The 25011-nt window shown below is 49.6% G+C and overlaps 8 protein-coding genes across 8 annotated transcripts; 4 read left to right on the top strand and 4 right to left on the bottom strand.

The window, feature by feature from the left end:
* The first annotated feature begins 319 nt into the window (after window positions 1–319).
* Window positions 320–2472, top strand: EDB82DRAFT_506557 (uncharacterized protein). The gene has a single exon (XM_025727499.2). It carries the CDS (start codon window positions 797–799, stop codon window positions 2327–2329), a length of 1533 nt encoding a protein of 510 aa, XP_025581960.2. The 5' UTR covers window positions 320–796; the 3' UTR covers window positions 2330–2472.
* Window positions 2473–4012: 1540 nt separating this feature from the next.
* EDB82DRAFT_242160 (uncharacterized protein) lies at window positions 4013–7182 on the top strand. The gene is made up of 3 exons (XM_025727498.2): window positions 4013–4342; window positions 4450–5890; window positions 5945–7182. The coding sequence occupies exons 1-3, from the start codon at window positions 4115–4117 to the stop codon at window positions 6802–6804; spliced, it is 2529 nt and encodes an 842-aa protein (XP_025581959.1). The 5' UTR covers window positions 4013–4114; the 3' UTR covers window positions 6805–7182.
* A 4-nt stretch (window positions 7183–7186) lies between these two features.
* On the bottom strand, window positions 7187–10879 carry EDB82DRAFT_506553 (adaptin N terminal region-domain-containing protein). Its single transcript, XM_025727497.2, has 6 exons — window positions 10667–10879; window positions 10486–10604; window positions 10227–10423; window positions 9785–10168; window positions 9509–9734; window positions 7187–9461 (listed from the first exon to the last, which is right to left on the bottom strand). Coding segments are annotated over exons 1-6 (3054 nt in total). The 5' UTR covers window positions 10669–10879; the 3' UTR covers window positions 7187–7335.
* A 175-nt stretch (window positions 10880–11054) lies between these two features.
* Window positions 11055–11951, top strand: EDB82DRAFT_506552 (dehydrase and lipid transport-domain-containing protein). The gene has a single exon (XM_025727496.2). It carries the CDS (start codon window positions 11204–11206, stop codon window positions 11843–11845), a length of 642 nt encoding a protein of 213 aa, XP_025581957.1. The 5' UTR covers window positions 11055–11203; the 3' UTR covers window positions 11846–11951.
* A 548-nt stretch (window positions 11952–12499) lies between these two features.
* EDB82DRAFT_477610 (uncharacterized protein) lies at window positions 12500–16594 on the bottom strand (the record flags this gene model as incomplete). The annotated part of the gene is made up of 7 exons (XM_065608094.1): window positions 12500–12515; window positions 12574–13067; window positions 13125–15189; window positions 15401–15468; window positions 15646–15779; window positions 16295–16316; window positions 16559–16594. The coding sequence occupies 7 exons, from the start codon at window positions 16592–16594 to the stop codon at window positions 12500–12502; spliced, it is 2835 nt and encodes a 944-aa protein (XP_065463980.1).
* Window positions 16595–20158: 3564 nt separating this feature from the next.
* Window positions 20159–21238, bottom strand: EDB82DRAFT_526968 (uncharacterized protein; the record flags this gene model as incomplete). Its single annotated transcript, XM_025727493.2, has 3 exons — window positions 20159–20551; window positions 20604–20810; window positions 20861–21238. 3 exons carry the CDS (start codon window positions 21236–21238, stop codon window positions 20159–20161), a joined length of 978 nt encoding a protein of 325 aa, XP_025581954.1.
* Window positions 21239–21672: 434 nt separating this feature from the next.
* Window positions 21673–23063, top strand: EDB82DRAFT_526967 (S-adenosyl-L-methionine-dependent methyltransferase; the record flags this gene model as incomplete). The annotated part of the gene is made up of 2 exons (XM_025727492.2): window positions 21673–22030; window positions 22240–23063. The coding sequence occupies 2 exons, from the start codon at window positions 21673–21675 to the stop codon at window positions 23061–23063; spliced, it is 1182 nt and encodes a 393-aa protein (XP_025581953.2).
* A 71-nt stretch (window positions 23064–23134) lies between these two features.
* EDB82DRAFT_526966 (protein-tyrosine phosphatase-like protein) lies at window positions 23135–24274 on the bottom strand (the record flags this gene model as incomplete). Its single annotated transcript, XM_025727491.2, has 6 exons — window positions 23135–23418; window positions 23469–23677; window positions 23734–23916; window positions 23966–24041; window positions 24098–24138; window positions 24195–24274. The coding sequence occupies 6 exons, from the start codon at window positions 24272–24274 to the stop codon at window positions 23135–23137; spliced, it is 873 nt and encodes a 290-aa protein (XP_025581952.2).
* Between the last annotated feature and the right edge of the window lie 737 nt (window positions 24275–25011).

Here is a 25011-nt window from a genome sequence, read left to right as displayed (position 1 = left end):
AAGAAACCACTCACACAACTTGACTCCCTAGCGCCATGGCACACGTCGAGAGTGGGGGACGCAGGTCCCCAAAGCTAAATATTGAAAGAAAGACGGCCAATTATTGACTCTCAAAGAGGGAGAGGGCGCCAACAAAGGGCACTATCTTTCAAGGGAAACTCGTCTGTCTGTCTTGGCCGAGGGTACCGGAAATAAATGACTCTTTTGTCTTTACCATGTTGATCGTACAGCGCTAACGTTACATGGACTTTATTAGAAAAGGCGGTACTACTCTGCTGTAATGGTGATCCGAAGCTGTTGAAACATTGTCATGTAGATCATGATCTGCAACGTTAAAATATCAGATTTATGTGGTACCCGTGCAGTATAAGGCTGAGCCAAGTTGTTAATATGGAACTTGATGGCATCTGGTGTTACTATGTCTCCTATATAATAAATATGAGACTCCCCAGGGTAGAAGCTACCAAGGCCACAATTATTGAATATTTTCCATGATAGCCGCCCGAAGAGATCAGATCAGCTCAGCTACCAAGACTTTCAAACCGACCAACATGCATCAAGTGGTCTTTGCAGATCCATGCATGCACATAATGTCAATAAAGGCTCTCCTTCCTACATCTCATTTTTGTTTGTCTTCTTTTGACTGAAATTAGAATCTTGGCTTTCATCAAAATCGATAAAGAAAAGTCTCTTAGACTCTTTGACTCAGCCTTTGTTCAACCTAGCCTAGGGTCTTTCGGGCAATTACACCGTCACCTACCTACACTACTAAGACGCCTCCCCACTTCACCACATCATGGGTCACTCATTCACCGACCTATCTCCAGAGCTATTTCGTCAGATATTCGGCTACTTTTGTCTGCACTGCTGCGGCAAAAGAAGAGACTATCTCATCGAAGACCCCGTAGACTTGGCGGAGAATTACTGTAAGGACCGCAAGGTGCTTGTGGCGCTATGTCTTGTCAACAGACGCTTTCGCGATTTTAGCCAGCACATACTCCATCATGTGTTCCTCATTGCGCCTTCAAAACCTGGCCTTGTGCGACAGCCTTCGGTAGAGACATCATTGGCTTCTTTTATAAGGACCATCGCTTCAAAGCCTCATCTTGTCACGGCGACCAAGGCGGTAATCTTCTTCCACACACTGGAGGCGCCAAACGTTCGATTGGACGACGCGCAAAAGGCATTTAAACATGTTGCTGAAGCCACAGGAGTGCAACCATCAGATATTTGGGACCGAAGAAAGAACCTGGCGCCTTACCGCGATGACTTCCTTCGGGAACTGATACTTGGCAAAGCCCACTCTCGATGCACTTCAGAGGTAATAGAGTGGCATGTGAATACTCTGGCGACTGAGTTGTTGTTCATTCTCATTGCCCTGTTACCTGACCTCCCACATCTGGCTCTCGATGTCTCGATCCATCAGACATTTGATCAGATAGAAGCGCTCAAAGCTCTGGGGGTCTCTCATCTGTCGCTAAAAGCCATAGAGATCAACGGCGCTTTCTATACAGTATGGCTCTCGTCACAGATCCTCATCCGCTCACCAGATCTTGAGACTTTGTGTTTGTATCATGCGACATCGCTGCCCGACATACCGAGTCTCAAGGCCCTTCATCTTCGCAGATTTCGAATGAGTGTCGACCAACTTAAATCCATGATTTCTTCCTGTACTGGTCAACTGAGAACCTTTACATACGAGGCTTCGGAGATAGTCGCCTTCCACGTTGATGAAAACTCCCCTTTCATGATACAAGCTTGCGATGCCGTCAAGGTTCTTGAAAGATATAATACAAGTCTTGAGTCGCTTCATCTTGACCTCCGTATCCGGATTCATATGAGTCGAGATACGAAGATTGGGCCAATGCCAAGTCTGGAAGGCTTCACAGCGTTACAGGAACTATTTATCAACACTGACGCAGTATACAACACTCAAAGCCTCGAGTTACAGCTGCCTGATGACGTGTCACTCACACGATTTCTCCCTCCCAACATCATGTCACTTCATCTTGTGGAACCTGACCTTCCCTCCTCTTCTGAACGTCTACAAAAAGGACTGGTCGGTCTTGCAGATGTGAAGAGACTGGATCCGAGTCGGTTTTCCAAGCTCAAGCAAGTAACATGCGATACCAAGAAAATATTTGAAGAACACTACATTAAGAATGCGCTGTCCGAGGTAGGGATTGATTTAGTTTACAAAGAGTTCCCGAGGCCGGATTGGAGCTACGATCGAATTCCTTTTTCGGTTTTGCTTGATGAGTACCGGAAAGAGTTTCAAATATGTGGTGATATGCCACTGCCAGGCGAATTGTCTGATGATGATTTGTAGTAAGAATTTAGCCCAATAGAAACACAAATCACAGGTTTATAGAGGCATGTTTCAACTTTAATCAGTACTGCATTTTTTTCTTATGTATGAACCAAAGTCGTGGGGTGCTTGAGGGCCAAGAACTAGACCCCGAACAAGTGCTGAGGTGAGATGGATCCAGACGAGCCCCTGCTGCAGGACTCAACTGGTACTTTCGTCGACATAAAGATTTGATTTCAGGGGGTAACTTGCTTTTTGTTTATCTATACAACAAAACAGCGGTATCAACGATTGGAAATTCAAATGCCACCTAGGAACGGAGTATCCGTACTCATCGTCATGGGAGATGATTGATAGTCCAAGACCCCTGAATTAACCCAGGAATAATTTCTGAAACGTTCAGTGCCTCTAAAATTAGGTTCCCGTCCCCACCATTTACGAGGGAGCTCAGGGGTACAGGGCAGTCGATAACCCAGGTGGTTGGAAGAGTCTAAAATCCACTAACAAAGGTAAGCTGCCCAGTCAGAGGCCTCTGAAACTGACACAAATACCGCTTCCGTCTGTTTCTGTCTCTGGCTGTGGCTTGTGACGTTCCAAACAGTACCTGGCTGACGACTTTGAGATTGGCGATGACAAGGGAAAGAAACTTGGTTATTAGAATTCAGTTCAATGCCGCATACAAGCTCAATCACTACATGATAGAAACCAAGCTCAGACTGTGCATTGACTTTCATCCATGTCAAATGGGTTACTCTTACGGAAATCCGCATGGACTCAATCATCGTGTTCAACGTTGTCCGTTCCATCGTTCCTTCCTAACCGTCCACTGTGGATTCGCTAAGCTCGGCTGTTGGAAGGGAGGAAAGAGAGACAAGATCCACCTACTCTTGTCAATTCGATCATGATCCTTCTGCCTTATCCAGTACCTATATCACACAAGACTCTGTCTATTCTCACCCAAGCTCTTCAACTGTGTCTTCTACTCCTTATCACTTTTCTTTCGTCCTACTGTGATATGCATACAAAAGGAGTTGATATGTACCAAAAGTCCCTTGCTCATTAGCACCCAGACGTCACCACCACCAATACTTACAGCGGATGCCAATGCCAATCAAGCGCCAAAGCCCGAGCCAGCGCCAGCCACCTTCAAGCTAACAAGACAAGCCATCATCCCAATTTCACCCACACAGACCCCAGTTCGCAAGATTCTGGTCCAGTCAATGCCCTGCTCGTTTCTCCCCATTCAGCCTTGCTTGTCCTTACCAGCCGGTGTCAGTGTCAGCCCAAGCCAAGGGACAGAAAGTTCGACGAACCAAAGACCAAGCTCAAAAACACTGCACTGTACGGTGCATTTTTTTTTCTCTCTATCTGTCCATACATACGCCGCAGTCTAGTTTAGCTGTTCATGCTTACCCCCGATTCGGAATCCCTGATTCTCGCACAACAATATCCAACTTCTCAACTCTACTGCCCCTGCATCGGCAGTAGCCGTCTCGCGAACCTAGCCTACGCCAGACAGAGACACGCAGCGGATACGACAAACGGCGACGATCATCTGTCTGCACAACACCACACCTACGGCCACCTCCTTCGACCGACATTACCCCCTAAATACACGACGATCGCGACGACATTCTCTGTCACGGCCGCCCTTACCTCAACCGTCACATTGCGAACCACTCATTCGCAACTCCCCCACCGCTAAAACGAAAGAGCTTAGGGCTCTGATTCTTGTTCTGACAAAAACAACAACAGGAACCGCATAACCACCACATCAATCGAAGGGGCCGGACAAGGCAGACCATCATGCCGGGGTTTGCTGATTCCTTCTGGTCGAGCGACTATGCTGCAGGACTAGGTGTCCTGTTCACCAAGCTGCAACAAGGTGTCCATGAGAATAGACAAGTTCTGACTATCGCACGTCTACGTGCCGAGGCCGAGGAGACTTATGGCCAACGCCTTGGTGATATTGCTCCTGCTGCTGATAAGATCGCTGGTGGCTTCAGTCGCGATGATGGGGCTACCGTTCGTAAGGTGTGTGAACATATGTCACTTCTGAAAGCGCTCTTTGCGTGCGCCGCCGATTTGCTATGCGATATCAGCGCCTTTTTAACCAAGTGTCCCAACTAATGAGTTTATAGGCATTTGATGGCATGCGAAATGAAATGCAAGATGCTGCTCGTAACCATCGTCGCATCGCCCAGAGCATCCGCGACCTAGTCGTCAATCCTTTCTCCCGCTGGTGCGACTCTCACGAGGCTCGCATCCAAGATTCCCAGGATGAGTTGCAGGTCCGAATCAAAGCTCACGACCGTCAAGCTGAGGCTGTCAAGAAGCTCCGATCCGTATATTTCAACAAGTGCCGATTAGTTGAGGATCTCGAGGAGGAGAATAAATTGGCTTTCCAGGATCCCGAAACCAGCCCCAAAGCTGGCCAGAACATCCCCGAAATCAAGGTCCAGCCGCACAAGGAAGAGGAGATCGAGGAAGAGGAGCTTTATGAGATTGGCGACGACACTTACCAGCCCGAACAAGTCAAGAAGATTATTTCCCAAATGCTCTCCAGCATCAAGATGGGCGAGACCAAGGTGCCAATTCTGGGAACGTATCTCAACACTTCTTCCGGTTCCGATATTGTCGAATATCTGCAGCGAAGTATGGGCAACATCAACGTCACTTATGCCGAGCGCATTGGCCAAGATCTTGTCAACAACGGTTTCCTGCGACTCATTGGCAATGTGGGCAGCACATTTGCCAACAGCTCCAAGATGTTCTACCAATGGCAATCCAAGGCTTTCACAATGGCTGGTGTCCCCGAAAAGAAATCTATCAACCGCACTTTCTCGCTTGCTTCCACCGGATCTGAAGGCGCCGAATCTCCTGTTGGAACAGTCAGCGAGTACCTGGCCAACTGGAAAGTTCTCAACAACTCTCACCCGAACGAGACCCCTAGCCAGCGCATGCAACGGGAAGCACGTGAAGCTGACGAGAAGTACCGCGAGGGCGTTCGTAAGCTTGATGAGTTGCGATGCGAGCTTGAGGAGGCGATCCATCTCCATCTCAAGTTCCTTGAGCGATGTGAGCTTGACCGCCTTAAGGCCGTCAAGACGGTCATCCTCGACTTCTCGGGCACTATCGGAAATGTCATCCCCAGTCTGCAGTCTACTGTGGACCAGATGATGCTCTTTCAAGAGACCATTCAACCGCAAAATGACCTGCGGTACCTGCTGGAGAATTATCGCACTGGAAGCTTTGTGCCCAAAGTCGTGGTGTACGAGAACTACTACAACAAGGTGGATGAGCAGACGTTTGGTATTGATCTCGAGGCTCGTGCTAGGGCTGATAAGAAGCGAGTGCCCATGATTGTCACAACTATCTTGACCTATCTGGATCACCATTACCCCGATCTTGAAGGCGACGAAGCCAGGCGCGGCGTGTGGCTGTTGGAAGTCCCGTTGTCACAGTCACACCGCTTACGTGCCAAGGTCAACGACGGCAAGCCTGTTTCTCCTGATGTTTTTGATGAATTTGATATCCCCACGATTGCTAGTCTGCTCAAGATCTACCTTCTGGAGCTTCCCGGTAAGAAAGACTTTCCACAAACTTGAATCGTAAAGTAGACTAACATTGTGTCAGATTCTCTGGTCTCCTCTCATGTTTACGAAATTATCCGAACTATTTATTCCACCCCCTCGACAGATGCTGACGAGTCTTCCCGTATCGCTGCTCTCCAGTCTACTTTGTCGCAACTTCGCCTTACAAACATTGCAACACTTGATGCTTGCATGAACCACTTCACTCGTCTTATCGACCTGACCTCTGCTGATGAAACCTATGTTGCATCTCTTGCCAGTGCCTTGGCACCTTGCATCTTGCGACCTCGAACCGAGACTTCTCTCACTATGGAAGAGAAGCATGCGTACCGATTGGTACGAGACCTGTTTGCCCACAAGGATGCGATCTTTAGCGCCCTCAAGCGCATGTCCATGAACCCCCACGCAGCTTCCGTAGGTAGCAACAACAGACCTCGAGCCATTAGTACCGACGAGAGCAACCGTAAGGCCCTCATGGAAGAGCGGAATAGGGCTCTGCTTGAAAAGGCCAGCGCAAGCCGAGGCCGTGATAAGAGCCCTGCCCCAGGCCCGCGCGGTCACCGCCGGGATCGTAGCACTGGTGGACCGGAGACCCGATTCCCTATCGCAAGCCCAACAGCAGCATCGGCTGTTGACCGACACCGTACCAGTCTTGGTGGAGTGATCAAGCGACAGAGTCTTGAGGTCCCCGAGCCCGATGGCGCTGCCCCCGTGAACGGCGAGGTAGAGAAGGATAAGTCTGATGCCGACTCAGACAAGCGTGATAGCCGTGATAGCACAGGACGAACACCGACCAAGTTTGTTGGCGGTAAGCGAGTTCCTGTGGTGCCATCGACTCCATCGACTCCGCCTTCAGACTCGACTCGTGGAGTGCAACTCGAGGATGCTCCGATGGAAGACTAGATGTACGCCACGGAACCGAGTTACAGCCCATGATCGAAAGGAAATGTTTTGGTCAAATCGGACGCAGATACGCCCTCATCTTGAACGGAGTTGGGAATTGGTATATAGCGAGGCTGAAGTTATAGAATGGAGAGGGTCGGGTTTAAGGCAACGTCGAACGACTCGGCCACCTACCCATGTGTATGTGTTAATGGAACATGAGTAAAAAAGAACAGTCATTGTACTTTTTTCTTTGATCTATGGTTTCTGGATCTGGTCTATTTTTGTATTTATGTTGTATCATGATATGACGGCGATTCCCTATTCGTTAAGAGACTTGTTTTAAATACGTCTTGACATTCTACAGTATGAGACAGTTAGCGAATACATTATGACTTGGTACGCGAAATAAGGTCAAGATTTTGATGCTTATTATTATTCAGCTTGCTTTCCCTCCTCCTTCTCGTGTCTGGGCGTCCCTTTTATGCTATCAAATGCTTGTTCAGTCTTCTAACCGGCTTGTATCCATCTCATTTCTCTCCCAAGGTCTCCCTACTCATCCTGAATCTCGGCAGCTCGCGGCGCCTTCTTCTTCTTCTTTTTGGTCACAGCCACATCGCCTCCAGACGCGGGTGACTCGACGCCGCGAGCACTACTATCATCTCCACCTTCATCTAGGGCCATAGCACGAGGTGCCTTCTTTTTCTTCTTTTTGGGCTTGGCCTCTTCGCCCTCTGCTCCTTCGGTAATGGCATCCTTCTTTGGCTTCTTCTTTTTCTTCTTGATGACAGTACCTTCAACGTCAACACCCTGCGCTACGTCAATACGCTCGTTTGCGCGCTGCATCTCGAGACGGAGTCGTTCGACTTCCTTCATAGCTCGTTGCATCTCGGCATCTTCGCGCTGCTGCTGCTCGTAGTCCAGGCCAGTTGATGGTTGTCCCTCCAAACTGAACGACCCAATGCCGCTTGAATCCACACCGAGTAAGCCCTGCTTTATCTTGGTCTTGGGCGCCCTGGACTTGGAAAGGCTGTCTGAATTGTTCTCCGAGTCATAAGATCGGAGACCTCCACTTGCACTGCCTTCAAGGGTTTCATCGGCTGCGATAACAACCTTTTGTCTTGGTTTCGGCTGCGGTCGTGGAGGCTGTGCGGCAGGAGTCCCGGCTCTGGATAGATCCAATTGCATGATAGGTATAGAGTCTATGTCCAGATCGGGGCCGTTGCTGCTCTGGAGGATGTTATGGATAGGAGTCGAAGTGCGGGGAGTCTCGTTGCTGGGGATATAAAAGGGATCGTCTCTGTTGCGCTCGACACGTTCTGCCTTTCTTCGGGCAACGATATCCGCGTCCAGATAAGTCTCCTCGTCGGCTTGTTGATAGGAACTCACGTAATCCTCTTTGGGTTCAGCTATCCTATTAATGGCCGGTGCAGATGACTCGATGCTTGTAGGCGGGGGCCTTTGGTGATAGTATGTCTCGAATTCGTCCGACTCATCGGTAGTTAATGTGATGGAGTCGGCTTCCGATAGCAGCTTGGCCAAGTTTGCATGAATTGGTTCATCCAGATCAAGTCCTGACGGCACTGGAACGTTTAATTGAGCATCCTTGGACACCGAGTTAAGTTCCCAGCCGTTGAACAAGGATGGGATGGCCTGGGTCAGAAGTAAAGGCGGGTCTTGGTCAACTTCATCTGTCGAGGCTGGTTGGGACGAAGCAGCCTCAGCCGTGAGCTTCAGTAGCTCTGTGAACTCGACCGCTCGCTCTTGAACCTCAAGACTAGGGTGCAATGCCAAAGGCTCAAAGACATGGATGATGCGTGCCATGAGCAGTGATATCCTTGACTTCCTCTCTGCTGTCCACGGCTCACTCTCATCTCCAACTATAGTCGCAAAAACCTTGGTGACGGCCTGCAGAGTTGTCGTTAAAACTTCAGAGCTATTTACCCGGGGGATAAGTTGTAACAAGCCATTCAGACCTTCGTCTGTAACGGCTAGTTGTGAGGCGTATTCGCCCATTATCCAGGCTACTGATTTCAGCGCACCCGAAGTAATGCTATATCCTGGTGGTGTATCGGTATTGAGCTGGCCGAGGATAATCTCTGCTGCTCTCACAGCTGTCGACCTCATCACTCGAACCTTGACAGCAACATTGCGCAGCTCATCGCCAATTTTCTCCGAGACATTAGCCCTTGCCTTATCCGTCGGGCCTGAATCATCGTCAACCTTGCGAGGTGTTGGTGCCATGCGGACAAGTTGTGTAAGAACGTCGATGTACCAGTCAAAATCCAAAACACTTGAGTAGTTATCCTTTGAGCACATGCTAAGAATTCTTCCAATGACGTCGATTCGATAGTCGTCGGGCAAAGGAATCGATTCAGTCTTGGGCTTCGGGATCGGCTCTGCGAACTCATCCTCGGATTCATTGAAATCGTTAGGAGGGGTCCCTGGTTGAGACTTATCCCGGCTGGGCATAGATAGCTTGAGCTGCTTCATGAGGCGGCTGACGATGGACATCAAGTTATCGCCAGTCACCATACCCTGTACTAGGTCAAGAGCCTGGATTCGGATCGTGATGTCGGGGCTGTCAATGCACTCCAGAATCACATCCTCCTGCTGAGATACTAGATAAGGATGTGTCGTAACAATCTTGTTGAACGCTAGAAGAGCAACATATTTGACTAGATATGGTTAGTTCTCGTCCCGATATTTGCACTGTTGCACTCACGGTTGGGGTCGCCATCTATCATGATCATGCCTCGCAATTTGTTGACGCAGAGTGTAGCAATCTCATCAGTGCCAGAATCATCGGAGTTCCCTAGAATACCACCTTGGATGATTCCATTGATACACTCGTATAGTAGAGACATAGCGGGTGTCGTTCTAATAATATTGGTCAAAGGAGGCAATAGCTTCCTCACAAGTCGCGGTTCTAAGGGCGTTAAAGTAGCGAACTATCGAAGTCAGTAGAGTAGCGAGATAGTAGCGACAGCAAAGCACGTACGAGTTTGATGAGTTTGATGGCCATCCAGTTATTACCACCATCAACCAAAAGCTCGAAGAGCCGAGGAGCCAAGGGCAGGAAGTCATTCGGTCTTCGCCAACCAAGCTCGCAAACCACATTGACGATGGCCGCCGTGACACTTGGGTCCTCATTAGGGTCCATGAGCCGCTCCTTGATCTTGGGCCATGCCGCTCTAAGAGCTTCGGGGTACACCAAAGCGAGACGATAAAGTGTCACCAGCGTCTTCTTTCGAATATTCGAGTGGCTATGGCTAAGTCGTGGTAGCAAGTCTTGCAGTGTTGAGAGAGCCAGGGAAGGAGTAATGACGTGGGGAAGAGTCGCAATGGGAAGAGATATAACTGTCGGTGTCGTCGTGCCAAGGTCCTGAACAATCATGATTAGCGAAACTGATGCTGATGAGCACAATCTGATGTCAACGAACCTTCTTCAGCAGATTAGTAGCCAGCATCAGAACCTCGGTGTCGGGCCTAAAACTCTGGACAGCTCCCAGATATCCCACTCGCTTCTGGTGGTACTTGGGCGACGACATGACCTCAAGCACATGAAACGACGCCCACGACATGTCATGCCCAACCATTTCCAAGTAGATGAGCTTCAGAAGCGCCGTTGCCTTAAGATCTAACCACCTAATGTCAGCGACTAGCCTCATCAATGTAGCTCTAACAAGGTATCAAACGTACCCATATCCTGGCTGCGAACTTCGGCGCGGCACTCCTTGAGACTCTTCTGAATATACTCCTTCTCATTGCCCTTGTGGTTCCGTAGCCCCCGGATGAGGTCGTAAAGTGACTTTTCAAACCTGGCGCAACATAGTCAGCGCCTGTCCAAGATGTTGATATTCACAGCTTCAATTCGGCCTACATGTTGAGAAGCTGCCCCGCGAGCGTGGGGTCGACCGTTGGAGGAAGTGCTAAGGTATTTAGGTGATAGGGACGTAGTCTCAGGAGCTTCGCAAGGGAACGATCGACCGGCGCATCTCGTATATAGTATTGTCGGTAGGAGGAGGATGCTCTGGTCAGCAGTGAAGGGGGGTGGATATCGCGTGCTGCTGAGATGCTATGTTATGGGTTGGTGTTGAGTACGTATCTGTACAGTAGCAGCGCCTTTACTGTTCGAGCATGACGGAATCAATCCCTACCGCCGACCACCGCCCTTGACTCGGCAACCAGGACGGCCCGAGTTGGGGAGTCTCTACAGTAGTGTAATCCCCTAAGAGCCTAGCGGGTTATACTGAGTTAGGTGGGGGCGTCCAACAGAGCCTCAACACCATCATAGATTTTCTACTTTACCTATTTTCCTCCTTGTCTCAACGATTCATTCTTGACTGCGGGACCATGGCCTTTATAAGACGGTGACATTTCGATATTAAAAATTCAATCAACACTATAACCGTTTTCAATGGCTATTTGTCTCCTTCCACGCCGGGCGATTGTCCCCCGCCCATTGGCTTCCATATCAAACATCACCAACCTCACTTGCGCCTCAACACATCTGCGCCGCTCTTTCATCTCTCTTCCTTCCTCAGAACCCCAAAGGTTGACTGCCCACCGCATTCTGCCATATCCTTCTGAACCTCTTTACGATCTCATTGCCGACGTCGACTCCTACTCTTCTTTTGTTCCATACTGCTCCCGCTCTCGAGTAACTCGCTGGTCTGATCCTGACCCAACCACTGGCCGGCGGTATCCTACACTCGCCGACCTGCATGTTGGCTGGGGAGGATTTGATGAAATCTTCACAAGTCGGCTGCGCTGTGTACCAGGTCAATCCGTTGAAGCCATCAGTGGAGAGACTGTCCCGGGCGGTACAGGGCCTGATGCATCAGCCGTCTTCCGGAGCTTAGTGACACGCTGGTCCGTAAGGTCAATTGCTGGACCACCTTCACCACGTACAGAAGTCCATCTCGCCATCGACTTTCAGTTTACCAACCCCCTCTACGGCGCTGTAAGTGCCGCAGTATCCGACAAAATAGCAAGCATGATGATAGAGGCATTCGAAAAGCGAGCATTTAAAAAGTTGAATTCGCAACGAAAGCTCTAGGCTATTTCGTTGCTACCCCCCTCTTCCGTTACCTACCTCGGTATTCAGATATTTTTAAGTACATATGCATAACATCTCACTCAAACATAGACATGGTAGCTGAGCAATCGCAATCCTATCACAATAACCAAGTCAAAATTCTAAGGTTAACAACATTCTGCATACTCCAATCATTCTACATAACGCGTGTCTAGAACAGCCCTGTCTATCCAACGAGCTGGTCCGCCATATTCAAATCAAACATGAAGTAAAAAAGAGAGGCGTCATCTTTGCGCCAGTACCCGAACTTTGATCACTTCGGCCCTGTTTCTGCCAGAAGAATGCCAAGTTCCCAACATTGGATCGTTCGTTCCCTTTCCATAGTATCGTCTTTCGAATCGCATCATCATACTCCGATCCACATGCATATAGGACAATTTGTGACGCCTTTGCGATATGAAACGCTAATCGTGAGTTGGGAAAGGACCAAAAATCCGCTCTCATTTTTTCCAACTTGAAAAACAAAACAAACAAAACAAAAACAAGAACAAAAAATCGTTTTCCAAATCAAGCCGGCAGCCGATGCCGGTGAGGTATCTGCTAACAAGTAAAAACTTTAATAAGACAAAACAAAATTGCATATTCATCTTCTCATGAAGCCATAAGTAGTGCTCTTCATTTCCTGCTAGACCTAAACAGTGGATGTTAGTACTGTGTGTGATTTATCATGGGGAAAGCCAGGGACTTACCTCTTCTTCTGGGGCTTGCCGAATAAGAACCCGGCCATGCCTGAACCGTGGTCCTTGGATGGCTTCTTGGACTTGCTTGGCTTGCCAGGCGCAGGGCTGACGGTAACAACATCAGGCACTGGCCCAGGATGCATGTCTCCATGCGACCATCCCGGAGCTGGTGGAACTCCTCCTCCTGGCATTCGGCCATGTGGAGGCATATTAGGTGGTCGCATACCTGGGGGCACACCCATACCCATGGGACGTCCAGGCGGGATGGGGATAGCGTGGGGATGCTTAGGATGAGGTCCAGGCATCTTTGGTCCCAACTGAGGCAACTTATCCATCGGCCACATCGTCATTGTAATTGACCAATCAGGCTGAACCACCTTTTCCCATACAGAGGGCAAGATGATCTCGCCATCAGGGGCGATGAGATCGTAGTGGCCTTCCATGACGTGAGGACCCAAGACATCAACCTGCATGAAAGCTTGCTTGATAAGGTCTTCCATACCCTGGACGAACGTTAGCAACAGAGTTTTTTTTAGTTGACCAGAATCTGCATTACTTACCTGCCAAGTGGCGCATAGGTGAAAAGGGAAGCTGAACTTGCGACCAACGGCGTCTTTGAACCGAATTGGAGCCTTCTCCGCTGTCTTGTTGCTTTCCTCGAGCTTGGCCTTAGTCTCCTCTTCGATCTTTGCCTTGAGCTCTTCGGCAGCCTTCTTCGCAGCCGCCTCGGCGGCGGCTGCTTCTTCGGCCTTTTTCTTTTCATCTTCGATCCTTTTGAGAGTATCCGCTTCTGCCTTTGCGCGGGCGTCCTCTTCCAGCTTCTTGAGCTTCTCGGCTTCTTCGGCGGCCTTTTTTGCAGCATCTTCTTTAGCTTGCTGCTCAGCTCTCATGAGGCGCTCAGCTTCCTCCTGTGCCTTCTGCGCAGCAGCGGCCTTGGCTGCAGCCTCCTCCTGCAAAGCCTTTTCGAAACGCACACGTGCAAGCTCTTCGGCCTGTTTGCGCTCTTCCTCCTCTTTAATTCTCCTCTCCTCAGCTGCCCTCAGCTCGGCTTCGAATCTCAAGCGAGCTTCGCGTTCGGCTCTGACCCGCTCTTCAGCTTCCCTCTTACCACGTTCCTCGGCTGCCTTCAATTCTGCTTCATACTTTAGGCGAGCTTCCTCCTCAGCCTTAGCTTTGGCTTCAGCCTCTGCCTTGCGCTGTTCGGCAGCCGCCTTCATCTCAGCTTCGTACTTCTCACGGGCATCCTTCTCGGCTTGCGCACGAGCCTCAGCCTCTGCCTTTCGTTGTTCTTCGGCCGCCTTTGCAGCAGCTTCAAACTTTTTCCTGGCATCTTCTTCGGCCTGGATTCGAGCCTCGGCTTCAGCCTTTCTTCGATCTTCAGCGGCCTTCATCTCGGCTTCGAACCTGAGTCGCGCTTTCTCTTCAGCCTCTGCCATGGCTCGAGCATGCTCTTGCGCACGCTTCTCCTCAGCCTTTCGCTCAGCCTCCATTCTTTCCCGAGCTGCCTTCTCTGCCTCCAGTCTAGCTTTCTCGATTTCTTTCTTGGCCTCCTCCTGAGCCAATCTCATATCTTCCATTCTTCGATGGAAAGCTTCCTCGGCTTCTTTTCGGATTTGTGCCTCTGCCTCTTTTTGCTTCTCAGCAGCCTTTACCTTCTCCTCCATAGCTTTGAAAGCAGCGATCTCGGCTTCCAATCGAATCTTTTCTGGGTCCTCCTTAGGAGGAGCTGGCGTGGCGGGTTTGGCGGGTGGCTCAGTGGGGGCAGGAGGTGGTGGCGGCGACCGATGTTGTAGTTGCATCCCGGCCATTTGAGCCTGCAAGCTGTATGGGTGAGGCTGTACGGCACCATAGAAACCGTTTTGTGGTGGTGGTTGTTGTTGATAAGGCATCATGTCGTACATGCCTCTCCCTTCTCCACCATAGCCAGGAGCACCGTAGGGGCTGGTTGGGTCTCCGTAACCACCGAATGGCACCATTTGGCCATTCGCAGGGTACCCTCCTCCCATATAAGGTGCCATTTGATTCTGGTAACCGGGCTGCTGGCCTCTGCCATACATTGAGCCTGGACGAGGGGGGCGTGCCGCAGCCTGTGGATGTCCATATCCACCACGGCCAAGGGGCGCGCCATATCCATAAGGATCCTCCAGATTGGCGGTGGGCGGCGCCTGACGATCGCGGCGCTGTCGACGATGAGGTTGTCTAGGCTCCTCTTCAGGTGAGTAAAGATCCTGGGGAGGACCTGGTTGACGAGTCTGCAACTGATGGGACTGGTGAGGCGGCGGTTGACGAGAAGGCGGTTGATGGTGAGCTAGCTGTTGCTGCTGATGAGGGGGGAATTGATGCTGTGGTGGGTATTGGTGGTGAGGAGGAAGTTGGTGCTGACGCTGAGCCGGTACGTGATGGCGATAATGCTGATCGTGGTCACTAGTTGAAGCAGAGTCGGACGGGCCAAGACCGTCGTCGTCGTCGTCGTAGTCGTCTTCGTCGTCGTACAGTTCGTCAGAACTATAGTCCTGGCTACCTGTTTCTTGAGAAGAGTCGTCGCTGTAAGTGTGTGAAGAAGTAGACGTCTCAGTAGGGCGACTGGCTGAGGTTGGGGCTCTGGAGGAGGGGCGTTGTTTGAGCCTGTTCAAAACAAATGTAAGCCAAGTGACTGAGCAGAATGCGCAAGGAACGAAGCGTTGATGTAAGAGAGACAAGTAAATAAAACTAAAGGGGGCGCAGTTGAGACAACAAGAAGGGTGGATATGAGAAAGTGAAGAGGGGAGGGAGGGGAGGAACGCAGACGCATGAAGATATGGGAAGGACGGTAGGTAATGGAGGGAGGGACACTCACATTGCAAATACTTGGGTGGGATGCCCTCTACCCACGACAATCCGTAAGAGACAGCCGGAGCAAAGGCGCTGAAAGTAAGTAGGTAAGAAAGAAAGAGGGCAGCAAACACAAGCAAGCGTTCAGCTGACAGGGCAGAAAACAATGCCGAGCAGCCCCCAAAGCAACAGAGGGAACGATGCGGGAGACGGAAGACGAGGTTTGTTGTAGCCGCAGTGCACCTCAGTAGGCAGAAAAAAAATACACACAACAAAAAGCGTTGGTCTGGTACGAGGGGCGAGGAAGAACTGGACTTGCGCAACAGGCGTCGAGTGAGGGGTCAAATTTGAATTGATCAGTGCGCCACTTAAAGATGACGAGGGCGTGACAGGCGAGAGGTCGGCTGGTCACGAAAGCAGCGTAGTGAGACGGGGGAAATGCCTGCTTGTGAAGTGAAACTGGGTGCGGACTTGACAGAACAAGAATCGAGTGATGGTTGCTAATGGAGGAGGGTACCAAAGTTGTATCTAACGTAGCGAAACAAATAGAAGTGCTGTACGGCGCACGTTAGGATCAGGCGCAAAGAGCCCAGAGTAGTGTGGGCGGGGTGATGTGGATTCAGGCGGCGGCTGCGAGCAACGGTAGGATGGGAGCGGCAGAAATCGATCGGCGGTGAGGGGTTCCAGATCGTTTGCCTATGGGTCACTGGACAAAACTCCGGACAATATCTGGAATAGGCGTTAGATAATGGATGCAGACGTTATTCCCAAATGTTGGGCGTGGAGAATCAGTTGTTTTCGGTTGTAACAAGAGACTTCCTGAGCAGCGATTCAACTGAAACAACGAACGACCGTTGTATCGCAACGGTGAAAGCTTGTTGAACCGGAGCTGTGGGTGTGTGTATATATGCATACTTACTTTTTGGGTGTGTCCGTACCGTCTAAGTCTTTCAAAAGAGAGCCAACTTTCGTGGTCACAGGATGCCGATGTGAACTTCACTTTGTAGGCTAGAGGAAATTGATGTCTTCGACTAAAACGCAGCAATAAGTTAGTAAAACTGGGCACGAGGTGAAACCATTGTTGAGACGAAAATCATGAACAGTCAATATCCTGACTGGCTAGGATCTCTCCCTTGCATGAGCCCCGAGCAGCATAGCGGCACAGAAATCTTTTTCTGCGAACCCAAGTCCCTATTTGGCACAGCAGCCTGGGCATCATGTTGTGTGCGTGTTGTTTAGCTTGGCCCTAAAAAGAAAAGACAGCATGGAGTGAACATCAGCACAGTAGTCGAATAACGACGTTTCTGGATCGTGAACCCGAGCCATGTGCTTCTCAACTGGACTTGCTGGGCACCAAAACCTCGTTCTTGTCTTGTCAGCCGCCCTGGACCTGGACCTGGACTAAGCTGGACTAGGGAACCCTGGTTCGTCGCCCTGTTGATGGAGTCAATGGGGACCCTGCTCAAGCGTGCTGCTAGGGCTCTAGCGCTCGTTGGGCTGGAGCTGGCGGGATGCTTGGGCTAAGTCATTGCAGTGGTCCATCAATTTAAGTGGTTGTGTTTGGAGCCGTTGTAGTCTTTAGCTCGCCAAACTCCCGGTTTATCCCAGGCTTCCGTAACCCACCCGTACCCATTTGTGCCTGTCAGGTCGCTATTCCCCGTCCGTTCACGTTCGTCTTTGTTGTAAGTCGGTGCTAGGGCGTTAAAATTTTGTGAAAGCGGTTGCCCAACCCGGTGTGGGGGCCAAAAAAAGACGAGCGAGCCGTCAGAGCCCAATGATATCGACGTCTATGGAAGGACCCAGAGTTATTGTGAGAGTGGTCGCGATGTTACAATAGGTAGGTACTCGACTGGACGTAGACGTGGCATCGCCGGGAGAGAACCAGACCGCAACGAGGTACGAAAGGTCTTAGCAGCATTGCCATTGCCATTGCCATTGCCATTGCATTGCGTAGCGTATGCCGTAGGGTAGCGGGCATCGTCATGAATGTCATGCAGTCATTGACTTGCTTCCTGTTTCTGCTAAGCTACTGCCGGGGCATGTTTGCTTGCTTGCTGTTTTGACACAACCAGTCGTGATCACATGGGTCATCTTTTTTGGAGTTGAGCCCACCCCCAGATGCAACCTAGACGAGACAAGACAAGACAGGATGGGATGGGATGGGATGGACGGATGTTCATGCGGAGAGAGAGACCATTGCTAGAAGGAGAAAAAAAGACGCCGGTTAAGAATTCATTACATACCGTTTCGATATGAGTATCTTGAGATGTTGATGCTTGACAGATCTGATAAAAGCGTTTTAATATCAAGAAGTTATTTCCATAAAGAGTATGTTTTGTGTGAATCGGCAGTGGACAGTTACCAGCTTGTTTAGCGGGTATTTGGGGAAGGTGGTGGGGTGGGTTTAATCAGAGTTGCCCAAAGAGTGCAAGTTAACAGTGACTTTCTGTTTACACGAATCGTTTCAACAACGGATAGGTAATCAGACGAAATAAAAACCAAGATTAATAAGTAAGGTAGGGCAGTGAATCGGCCAGTCAGGTAGTAAGCTAGGGCACAAGACGAAAGGACTTCTTTCAATAGAAAAAGTTTCCTTTCCAGTCGCACGCACAACAAACGAGCAGAGGCTGGAAAGAAAAAGGAAGAAAGAAATCGAGCAAAATCGAAAACAACAGCCAAACAAAGGCAAGAAAAGTAAACAGGCGTTTCAGTTTAGGGCCAGAACTTGCCGGTCTGGATGGACTGACTCTGACTCTTCAGCTGGGCTGAAAGGATCCATGGCGGTGCTGCAGCCCAACGTTACGCAACCTCCAGTCAAGGTGCACAGATTCAGTTGCGTTGCCATTCCTGTTGCTAGGGCAGGCAGACACTGAATTCCAGTGGAGATGTGGCTAAGCCGTTGATTCATTGTCGTCGAATGATAGACTTTTGTTGCTCTGACCGCTAGAATGATATCGTTGTCTGTTAGCGCCGGAGGAGGCTTTTGGAACTGACAACTAAACACCACAGAGTAGTAGTCGGCAGTACCCGTCTGAAGCTGATGTCGTCTTCTAAGTTGGGTATCAGACACTTCCAAATCGTTGACAACAGTGTCATGAAAGTCGGCAAACAGGTCGCCTGCTGTCCCGCCTGAGTGACTTGGATGAATATGTGTCGTTCTGTTCGACAAAGGCTGTGCAACGGCATTGGCCAATTATCCTTTAGTCTTTGATCATATGTAAAACGAAGAAATCGGAACGGACCGAGGCGCAGGTGTCGCTACCCGGAGCAGTCAAATTTCCATAGGCGGTGATACTGGATACTGCTTGATGCTCAATCATTGAAGCAAACACGCGGCAGATGAAAGGACGAGGAAGAAACCTGAGGCACTGGCAAACTGCAACCTCCTTATATCTCCATTTACTGTCATTTTTAGTTTTTCTTTTGCCCTTCTTCCTTCCATCAACCAGAACGAAGTGATCTCCTCGCCCTGCAACAGTCCTCTTTAACCCGCTGCCCTCCATTCTGCGACTGGCTGACCAGAGAGTTTTGCGCCCCATCTTCAGTGTTGAGGCCCGATAGTAGGAACCCAAAGCCAGCTCATCATGAGACAACCAAACAAGGTAACTAGGTCGCTGCAACAGTGAGCCGTTTGCAGACAGTAGTCGCTGTCTTGACTCTACAGTAAATCATAACAGGTGCAAGCTCTAACCGACGATTACAGAATGGGAACAGCATGGACCTTCCATAAACTGCTTCTCACATTCACACATACTTGCCTCAACTTGATACCACCCAACTAAGAGTATTCGACATCAAATATCAGCACTTGCGCCTTCCCGCAGAGCCTCCGCCATCCAGAGGTGGCCAAGTGTACAGTGGCGAAGGCACGTCAAGATTTAACGACATGTTGAGTTTAATTTGACACCCTATATCTTCGTATTTCATCATCTGCCATTGAATATCGGTCAAACAGCCATGGTCGATTCATGCTCTTAGCATTGATGCATGCTTCGAAATCAGTTCAGAGCAGCAATCCCCAAATTAAAATCGAGAGATCTGGGGTGTATTGATCATCGTCCCCGTTTACACCATGTCGGTTCTTCCGCAAGACTCCGCTGTTTGTGGGTGATCCATAAAAAGCGGCCATCATGAGCCGCCAAGGGAACAAACATGATGCTACGCATTCGACGTGGAGACAATCCACTCTTGATTTGGAGTCTCGATGTCAATGCTATTCACCACGATGCAGCAAAGCCAGCCGAGGTATCATGCTGTAGTCTTGATGTCCAGTACTGGTCTAACTCGACGCCGCATAGACATTACATATGGAGGAAAGCAAGCTCGCTGATAAAGATAGGTAAATTTCTGCCTAAACGTTCAACGAAGTCAGCAGAAGTATTGAGTAGCCCCAATCCCGCAAACTCAGCCTATCTCCCCTGTGAATAAACTCGATCATCTTCCATTTGGAACCTGGGTGGACCCCACCAGCATGTCCTTGTATGGCGCCACGTGCTGAATGCCCAGCAATGCCCAACTCGGCGTTGCTGCCTCCACTTGCAAGTCTTTAGGGGCCTCGAAAGGCCGCCATAGCCCATGTTGTGCATGCTCTGCCACTTCCGCCTTTGCAGGCCTTAGACTTGTAGGAAGCGAGCTAATCGCGCACCTCATCAGATGGGAGAAACCCTCTTGGCAGACTGGTGGTGCTTATCTTCACCTTGTGCACACTGTTTTGGAGTCACGGCATCTGCAATGCAGCATCCTAGCCATATCATTGGGTCTAAGCCCTTGCGTACATGATCGATCACCGGACAACCTCTGAAGACGACTTGTCAAGCAACTCCCGAGCAGCAGCGATCTCATCTGCATTGTACCCCTGCCATAAAGGTTCCCGAGCTCCGTATCTGCGGACAATCTCTGCTAACTTCTGGGTAGCCGCCTGGTTCAGCTTTTGAAGAGTATCTTGATCTGGTAGGGAGAATTCGTCTTCTTCAGGTTGCTGCTTCTTGAACTTGGCGGTTTCGGTCAAGATTTTGTCGGTGACCTTCTTCAGACCGTAATATCCTCGTAGGTAGTCCTCGCAAAGTTCAATACTTCGGCAGAACCGCTTCACTGAGCTTGCAAGATGCTTCTGAGGAGATCCATCGCTTGTCTCGTTGGCTGCCATCAACGTTACCTCACCCAGCTTTGCGTGCAACTATAGAGCAGTGTCAGACGTGGTCAGTCATGAGGGAAGGGGAGTAACATACGTTCCACGCATTAGGTGCTAGTACAATGACCTCTTCTAGGGCATAGATAGCTTGGGAGTACAGGCCTTGTGAGAGGTAGAGATCCGAGAGCTCTGCCCAGCTTTCAGCATCAGTGGGGTTGAACTCGAGCAGCGATACTAATGACGAGATCGCCTCAGGCGTCTTTCCCATAGATCGCAAAAGGGCTACTCGTCGCTTGGCGATATACTTGTGTCTGTCAGTACAACGTCTTGGTGTCCACAAAGCAACATGCTCACAATGTTTGTGCCATCCTGTTGCAAGATATCCTCGTATTCCTTTAGAACCGTCTGCAGTTCATTGTTGCCTGTTGCCTCTGCCTCTTTAATAAGACCCTTGAGTGCCATCACGCGTTCGTTTTCATCTCCAAACCGCAGGATTAATCTTTCCAGGCACAAATGCGCTGAATCGTCGTCCCCCGTCTGGAGACATGTAACAATGAGGTTCTCATATATTGTCCATAGCTCCACGGTTTCAGCCGCTGAGAAGAGGGATACAAGAGGCGAGGCTGAGAAAGCCTTGGGGTTGCTCTTCAGGATGGCGGGAGCTTGTTGCGCCAGATGGAGAGCTTCAGCTGGCGATAGCTGGGGTTGCGGTCGGGCGAGCAAAGTAGCCATGTTGCCGTTGTGGGATGAATTCGATCGCGTCGATGTAGTGAGTAAGAATTTCGATGTTATATAGTTGTATCGCTTCAATGTGGGCGTCGAGAGTGTTCGGGTTGATGATTGACTTCACAATGATACAGCTCAATTGGACACCAGAGGCTTAATGCTACGTGCACCAGCTGGGCCAGGTCGCTCGTGATTGGCTACCTGTCATGGAGCTACTGGGACGGAATATCACAAATTCCGACAGACTCAACGCGCTCTTTTATTGGTTACCTAAAGGACCCATATCATATATTTGAAGATAAAATCCATCTTTCCACAGAAATTTTTCTTGACTTTCGAGCATCCTTCATCCTCACTTCGACAGTGCCAAATACAAGTGCTGTGACAAGCACACTACTTGCGCCTGCGAGTGCATGCTTCAAGGACATAACAAGTCCAAGATGGCGTCTTCAACGCTAAGTGGCGAGGCCGTTGCGAGCCTGACACCCGTGTCTATTCCTGTTCCTGTTCAGGAAATGACCGCGTTGAACGTCAAGGATCCGGTCACCGAGGCCGTCACTGAAGCCGTCGCCCCCGAGACCGAGGCTAATGAGATGCCGCCTCACCGATCGCATGATCCCACCAATAACTTGAAGCGGAGTGATCCCTTCCAGTTTGGTAGTCGGTATCTGAGCGAAGCAGACGATGTCTTCGAGTTCAATGCCTGGGATCACGTTGAGACTGACGATGCATACAAGGAGTATGCGGAGCAGCAATATGCCAAACAGCGCCAAAACCCTGTCTCGGACTTTGAGAAGAGTAAGTCACCACCCAAGCTTTCACATCGATTTTTTTTATTACTCCAGGTGCTTCCTGATGATACAACACCAATGCATAGTTCATCTGATACTACTGAAGACAAACTATTCCTTCTTATTCTTTCGCTCCCATCTGACTCACACCTTATACACACTCTTTTTCCATTCTGCAAACTCAAAACACGAAGAGTTGCTGACATGAAAACCCAGGAAAATTTAGTCAGGACCCCGCTAGATGGTGGAACTTGTTTTACAAGAACAATGCCGCCAATTTCTTCAAGAATCGCAAATGGCTTCAGCAGGAATTTCCTGTTCTAGCCGAGGTAACCAAGGAAGATGCTGGTCCCAAGCTCGTCTTGGAGATCGGTGCAGGAGCTGGTAACACGGCTTTCCCAGTCTTGGCCGAGAATAAGAACCCGCAGCTGAAGATCCATGCCTGCGACTACTCAAAGACTGCCGTAGAGGTCATTCGCAAGAATGAAGCGTACAATACCGACTTCATCCAGGCTGACGTATGGGACGTCGCTAGTGACAGCCTACCACCTGGACTCGAAGAAGGTTCCGTAGATGTCGCCGTGCTTATTTTCATCTTCTCTGCTTTGTCGCCTGATCAATGGGCCAAGGCCGTTGATAACGTTTACCGAGTTCTCAAGCCCGGTGGCCTGGTCTGCTTCCGAGACTATGGAAGAGGAGACCTGGCCCAGGTTCGGTTCCGCAAGGGTCGATATCTGGATGAAAACTTTTACATTCGAGGCGATGGCACCCGTGTCTACTTCTTTGACAAGGATCAACTTTCGGATATCTGGACAGGCAAGAATGCCAATGAAGAGACCCCAGCAGCCCTGGAAGGTGGCAGCGATACCCCTGAAAGGACTGATACTGTTCAAAGCACAGATGCAGAGGAAACTAAGACAGAAGAATCATCCCGATTCGAGGTGGAGAACCTTGCTGTTGATCGACGATTGCTCGTCAACAGAGCCTCAAAGCTCAAGATGTATAGATGCTGGTTACAGGGTCGATTTAGAAAGAAATAGAAGACAACACCCTAAGATGAACATTCAATCCCTCCCTCATGTGATGACGTTCCCTACACTGAACCTTGGTCTTAGTAAAGCAAGACATCCTGTAGCTTGGCTCGATCATCAGAACCAAATCCGATGCCATCTAGGTACGCATTGAGCCCACCATATTTGGCGTCAAGGTGTTTTTGAAGGCCAACAATCATATCATCAGCGGTGTGGAGCCATTCATCCGTCAAGCCAATTTCTCGAATCTCAATAAGACGCTGTTCTCTCTCGGGAATAAGTGCCTCATCGCTGAGCCCATAATCGTACTCGATGGCGGAGATAGGCACGTCCAGGATCATGAGCACCAAAGCACAGATGAGGCCTAGACAAAAGTTAATCCCGGTGCAAAACGAAAAGACCGCTTCCCCTTACCTGTTCGGTCTTTGCCTTGGGTGCAATGAACAATGGAAGGGAGAGCTGATGGGGCAGCATAGAGAGACAAGGCCTCGTGAATCTCCTTGGTGGACTGGTCGAGCGTATCTAAACCCAGTCCTACAAGCCCACGTGGGATCATAACTTTCTCTCCGATGATATTTATGGCTTCAGTACGATAGCCACATAGAAAGAGAAAAACAACGCGGCTGTAGGAAGGGGTCAGTGTTTCTGCACTACAGGTGATTGTTTCTTGATAGCTTACAAAAAATCCCACCATGATAACTGACTCAGAAGAAACAGCTCGAACGGGCGGCCTGTGATTTTGACGTCTCGATAGTTCAGACCAGAGATTTGGAGTGGCTCAGCAAGAGCTTCATTAGACTTGACGAGTGCAGGAATACTGGATTGCTCTTTGCGTCTCTTGGCTTGGTTGAGGTGTTCAGTTCTGCACGTGTCAGTATACAATCGTGATGTGTATGACCTGAAGGTCTTACTTGGTTCTTAGGTCAATGATGGTCTTGACGCCAAGACCATCCCTGATAAGTTGTCTGTCTGAAAGGGTGGCATCATCTCAGAGGTTCTTAGCATACTGCATATATCCATATAAAGATGCTATCCATCCATACCTGGTCTTGCTGAACGGTAGAACAAGCCCTCACGAATTCGTCTGACGTGTGTAAGTCACAGTTTCTGCAATATATCGGGGATGTCAATGTGTGTTACCTTGTACCCAAGAAGTCATTGACCGTCTTACCGACATCACGAAAATTCAGGACATTCTGTAGACCAGCGTGAGAAGTCATGGTAATGCCAAGAAACCTGTTCTCCTAAGTCTATCAGTATGGTTGATCTAAGGGTCTCGGGAGTCAAGTAATCGTGTCGTGGCTTTCGGGGCTGTGCGAATGAAGAGAAAGAAAGGGACGGGAGAATAGTTAGTGTGTAACACGGGCTTGAAACCAGGGTTTTTGCAGGTCGATCAATCGAGCGAACAGCGCCGCAAGAGATCGGAGGGTTCAAAGCAACCACTAGAGGAGAGCTAAAACAAACTAAAAGAGCGACAAGCAGCGACGATCTCAATATCACTACCGAAAGCACCGAGGAGCCATTCCGAAACCAAGACAAATGAAAGACAAGACGCACCGTTAGTTCTCAGGTGAGAGAGGACCAAGGTTTCAGGCACAGGACTTTGGTCTCTTCTACAATCCAATTGGGGTTGAAGGGGATAAGACGCCTCTTTTGTTTGAATCCTTTTCCGTTTAGGGTCTCTTCGTATCCAAGGTCTGTAGTTCGATGTCTTAATTTAGTTGATGTCAAAATAGTGCCAATGGAGAAAGATGTCTCCCATGAATAGACGAGACTAAAAAATTGATAGGCTATTCTGGTACAGTGCAAATTGATAGTACTACAATGGCCATATGTTGTCTGATGATACATGTCTTCATGTTGAGGCATTTAGAAACCTAGCGGAGCTGAAGAGGTTATAGACGAGTACTGTCGAGACTGTTTCTCATCTCGACAAACAGATTCCATCACCTACACC

The sequence above is a fragment of the Fusarium venenatum genome, assembly GCF_020744135.1.
Source record: "Fusarium venenatum strain MPI-CAGE-CH-0201 chromosome Unknown EDB82scaffold_3, whole genome shotgun sequence".
Classification (NCBI taxonomy): domain Eukaryota; kingdom Fungi; phylum Ascomycota; class Sordariomycetes; order Hypocreales; family Nectriaceae; genus Fusarium; species Fusarium venenatum.
This window is presented reverse-complemented; position numbering and strand designations above follow the sequence as displayed.

Bases quoted from the DNA above. Each gene is read 5' to 3' on its own strand.
- EDB82DRAFT_242160 (XM_025727498.2), top strand. From the start codon at position 4,115: ATGCCGGGGTTTGCTGATTCCTTCTGGTCGAGCGACTATGCTGCAGGA. The intron at 4,343-4,449 runs GTGTGTGAACAT...ATGAGTTTATAG, and splicing joins ATGGGGCTACCGTTCGTAAG to GCATTTGATGGCATGCGAAA. The intron at 5,891-5,944 runs GTAAGAAAGACT...ACATTGTGTCAG, and splicing joins CTACCTTCTGGAGCTTCCCG to ATTCTCTGGTCTCCTCTCAT.
- EDB82DRAFT_506552 (XM_025727496.2), top strand. From the start codon at position 11,204: ATGGCTATTTGTCTCCTTCCACGCCGGGCGATTGTCCCCCGCCCATTG.
- EDB82DRAFT_506553 (XM_025727497.2), bottom strand. The intron at 10,424-10,485 runs GTACGTTTGATA...TTAGGTGGTTAG, and splicing joins AGTTCGCAGCCAGGATATGG to ATCTTAAGGCAACGGCGCTT. The intron at 9,462-9,508 runs GTGAGTGCAACA...AACCATATCTAG, and splicing joins GATAGATGGCGACCCCAACC to TCAAATATGTTGCTCTTCTA.
- EDB82DRAFT_506557 (XM_025727499.2), top strand. From the start codon at position 797: ATGGGTCACTCATTCACCGACCTATCTCCAGAGCTATTTCGTCAGATA.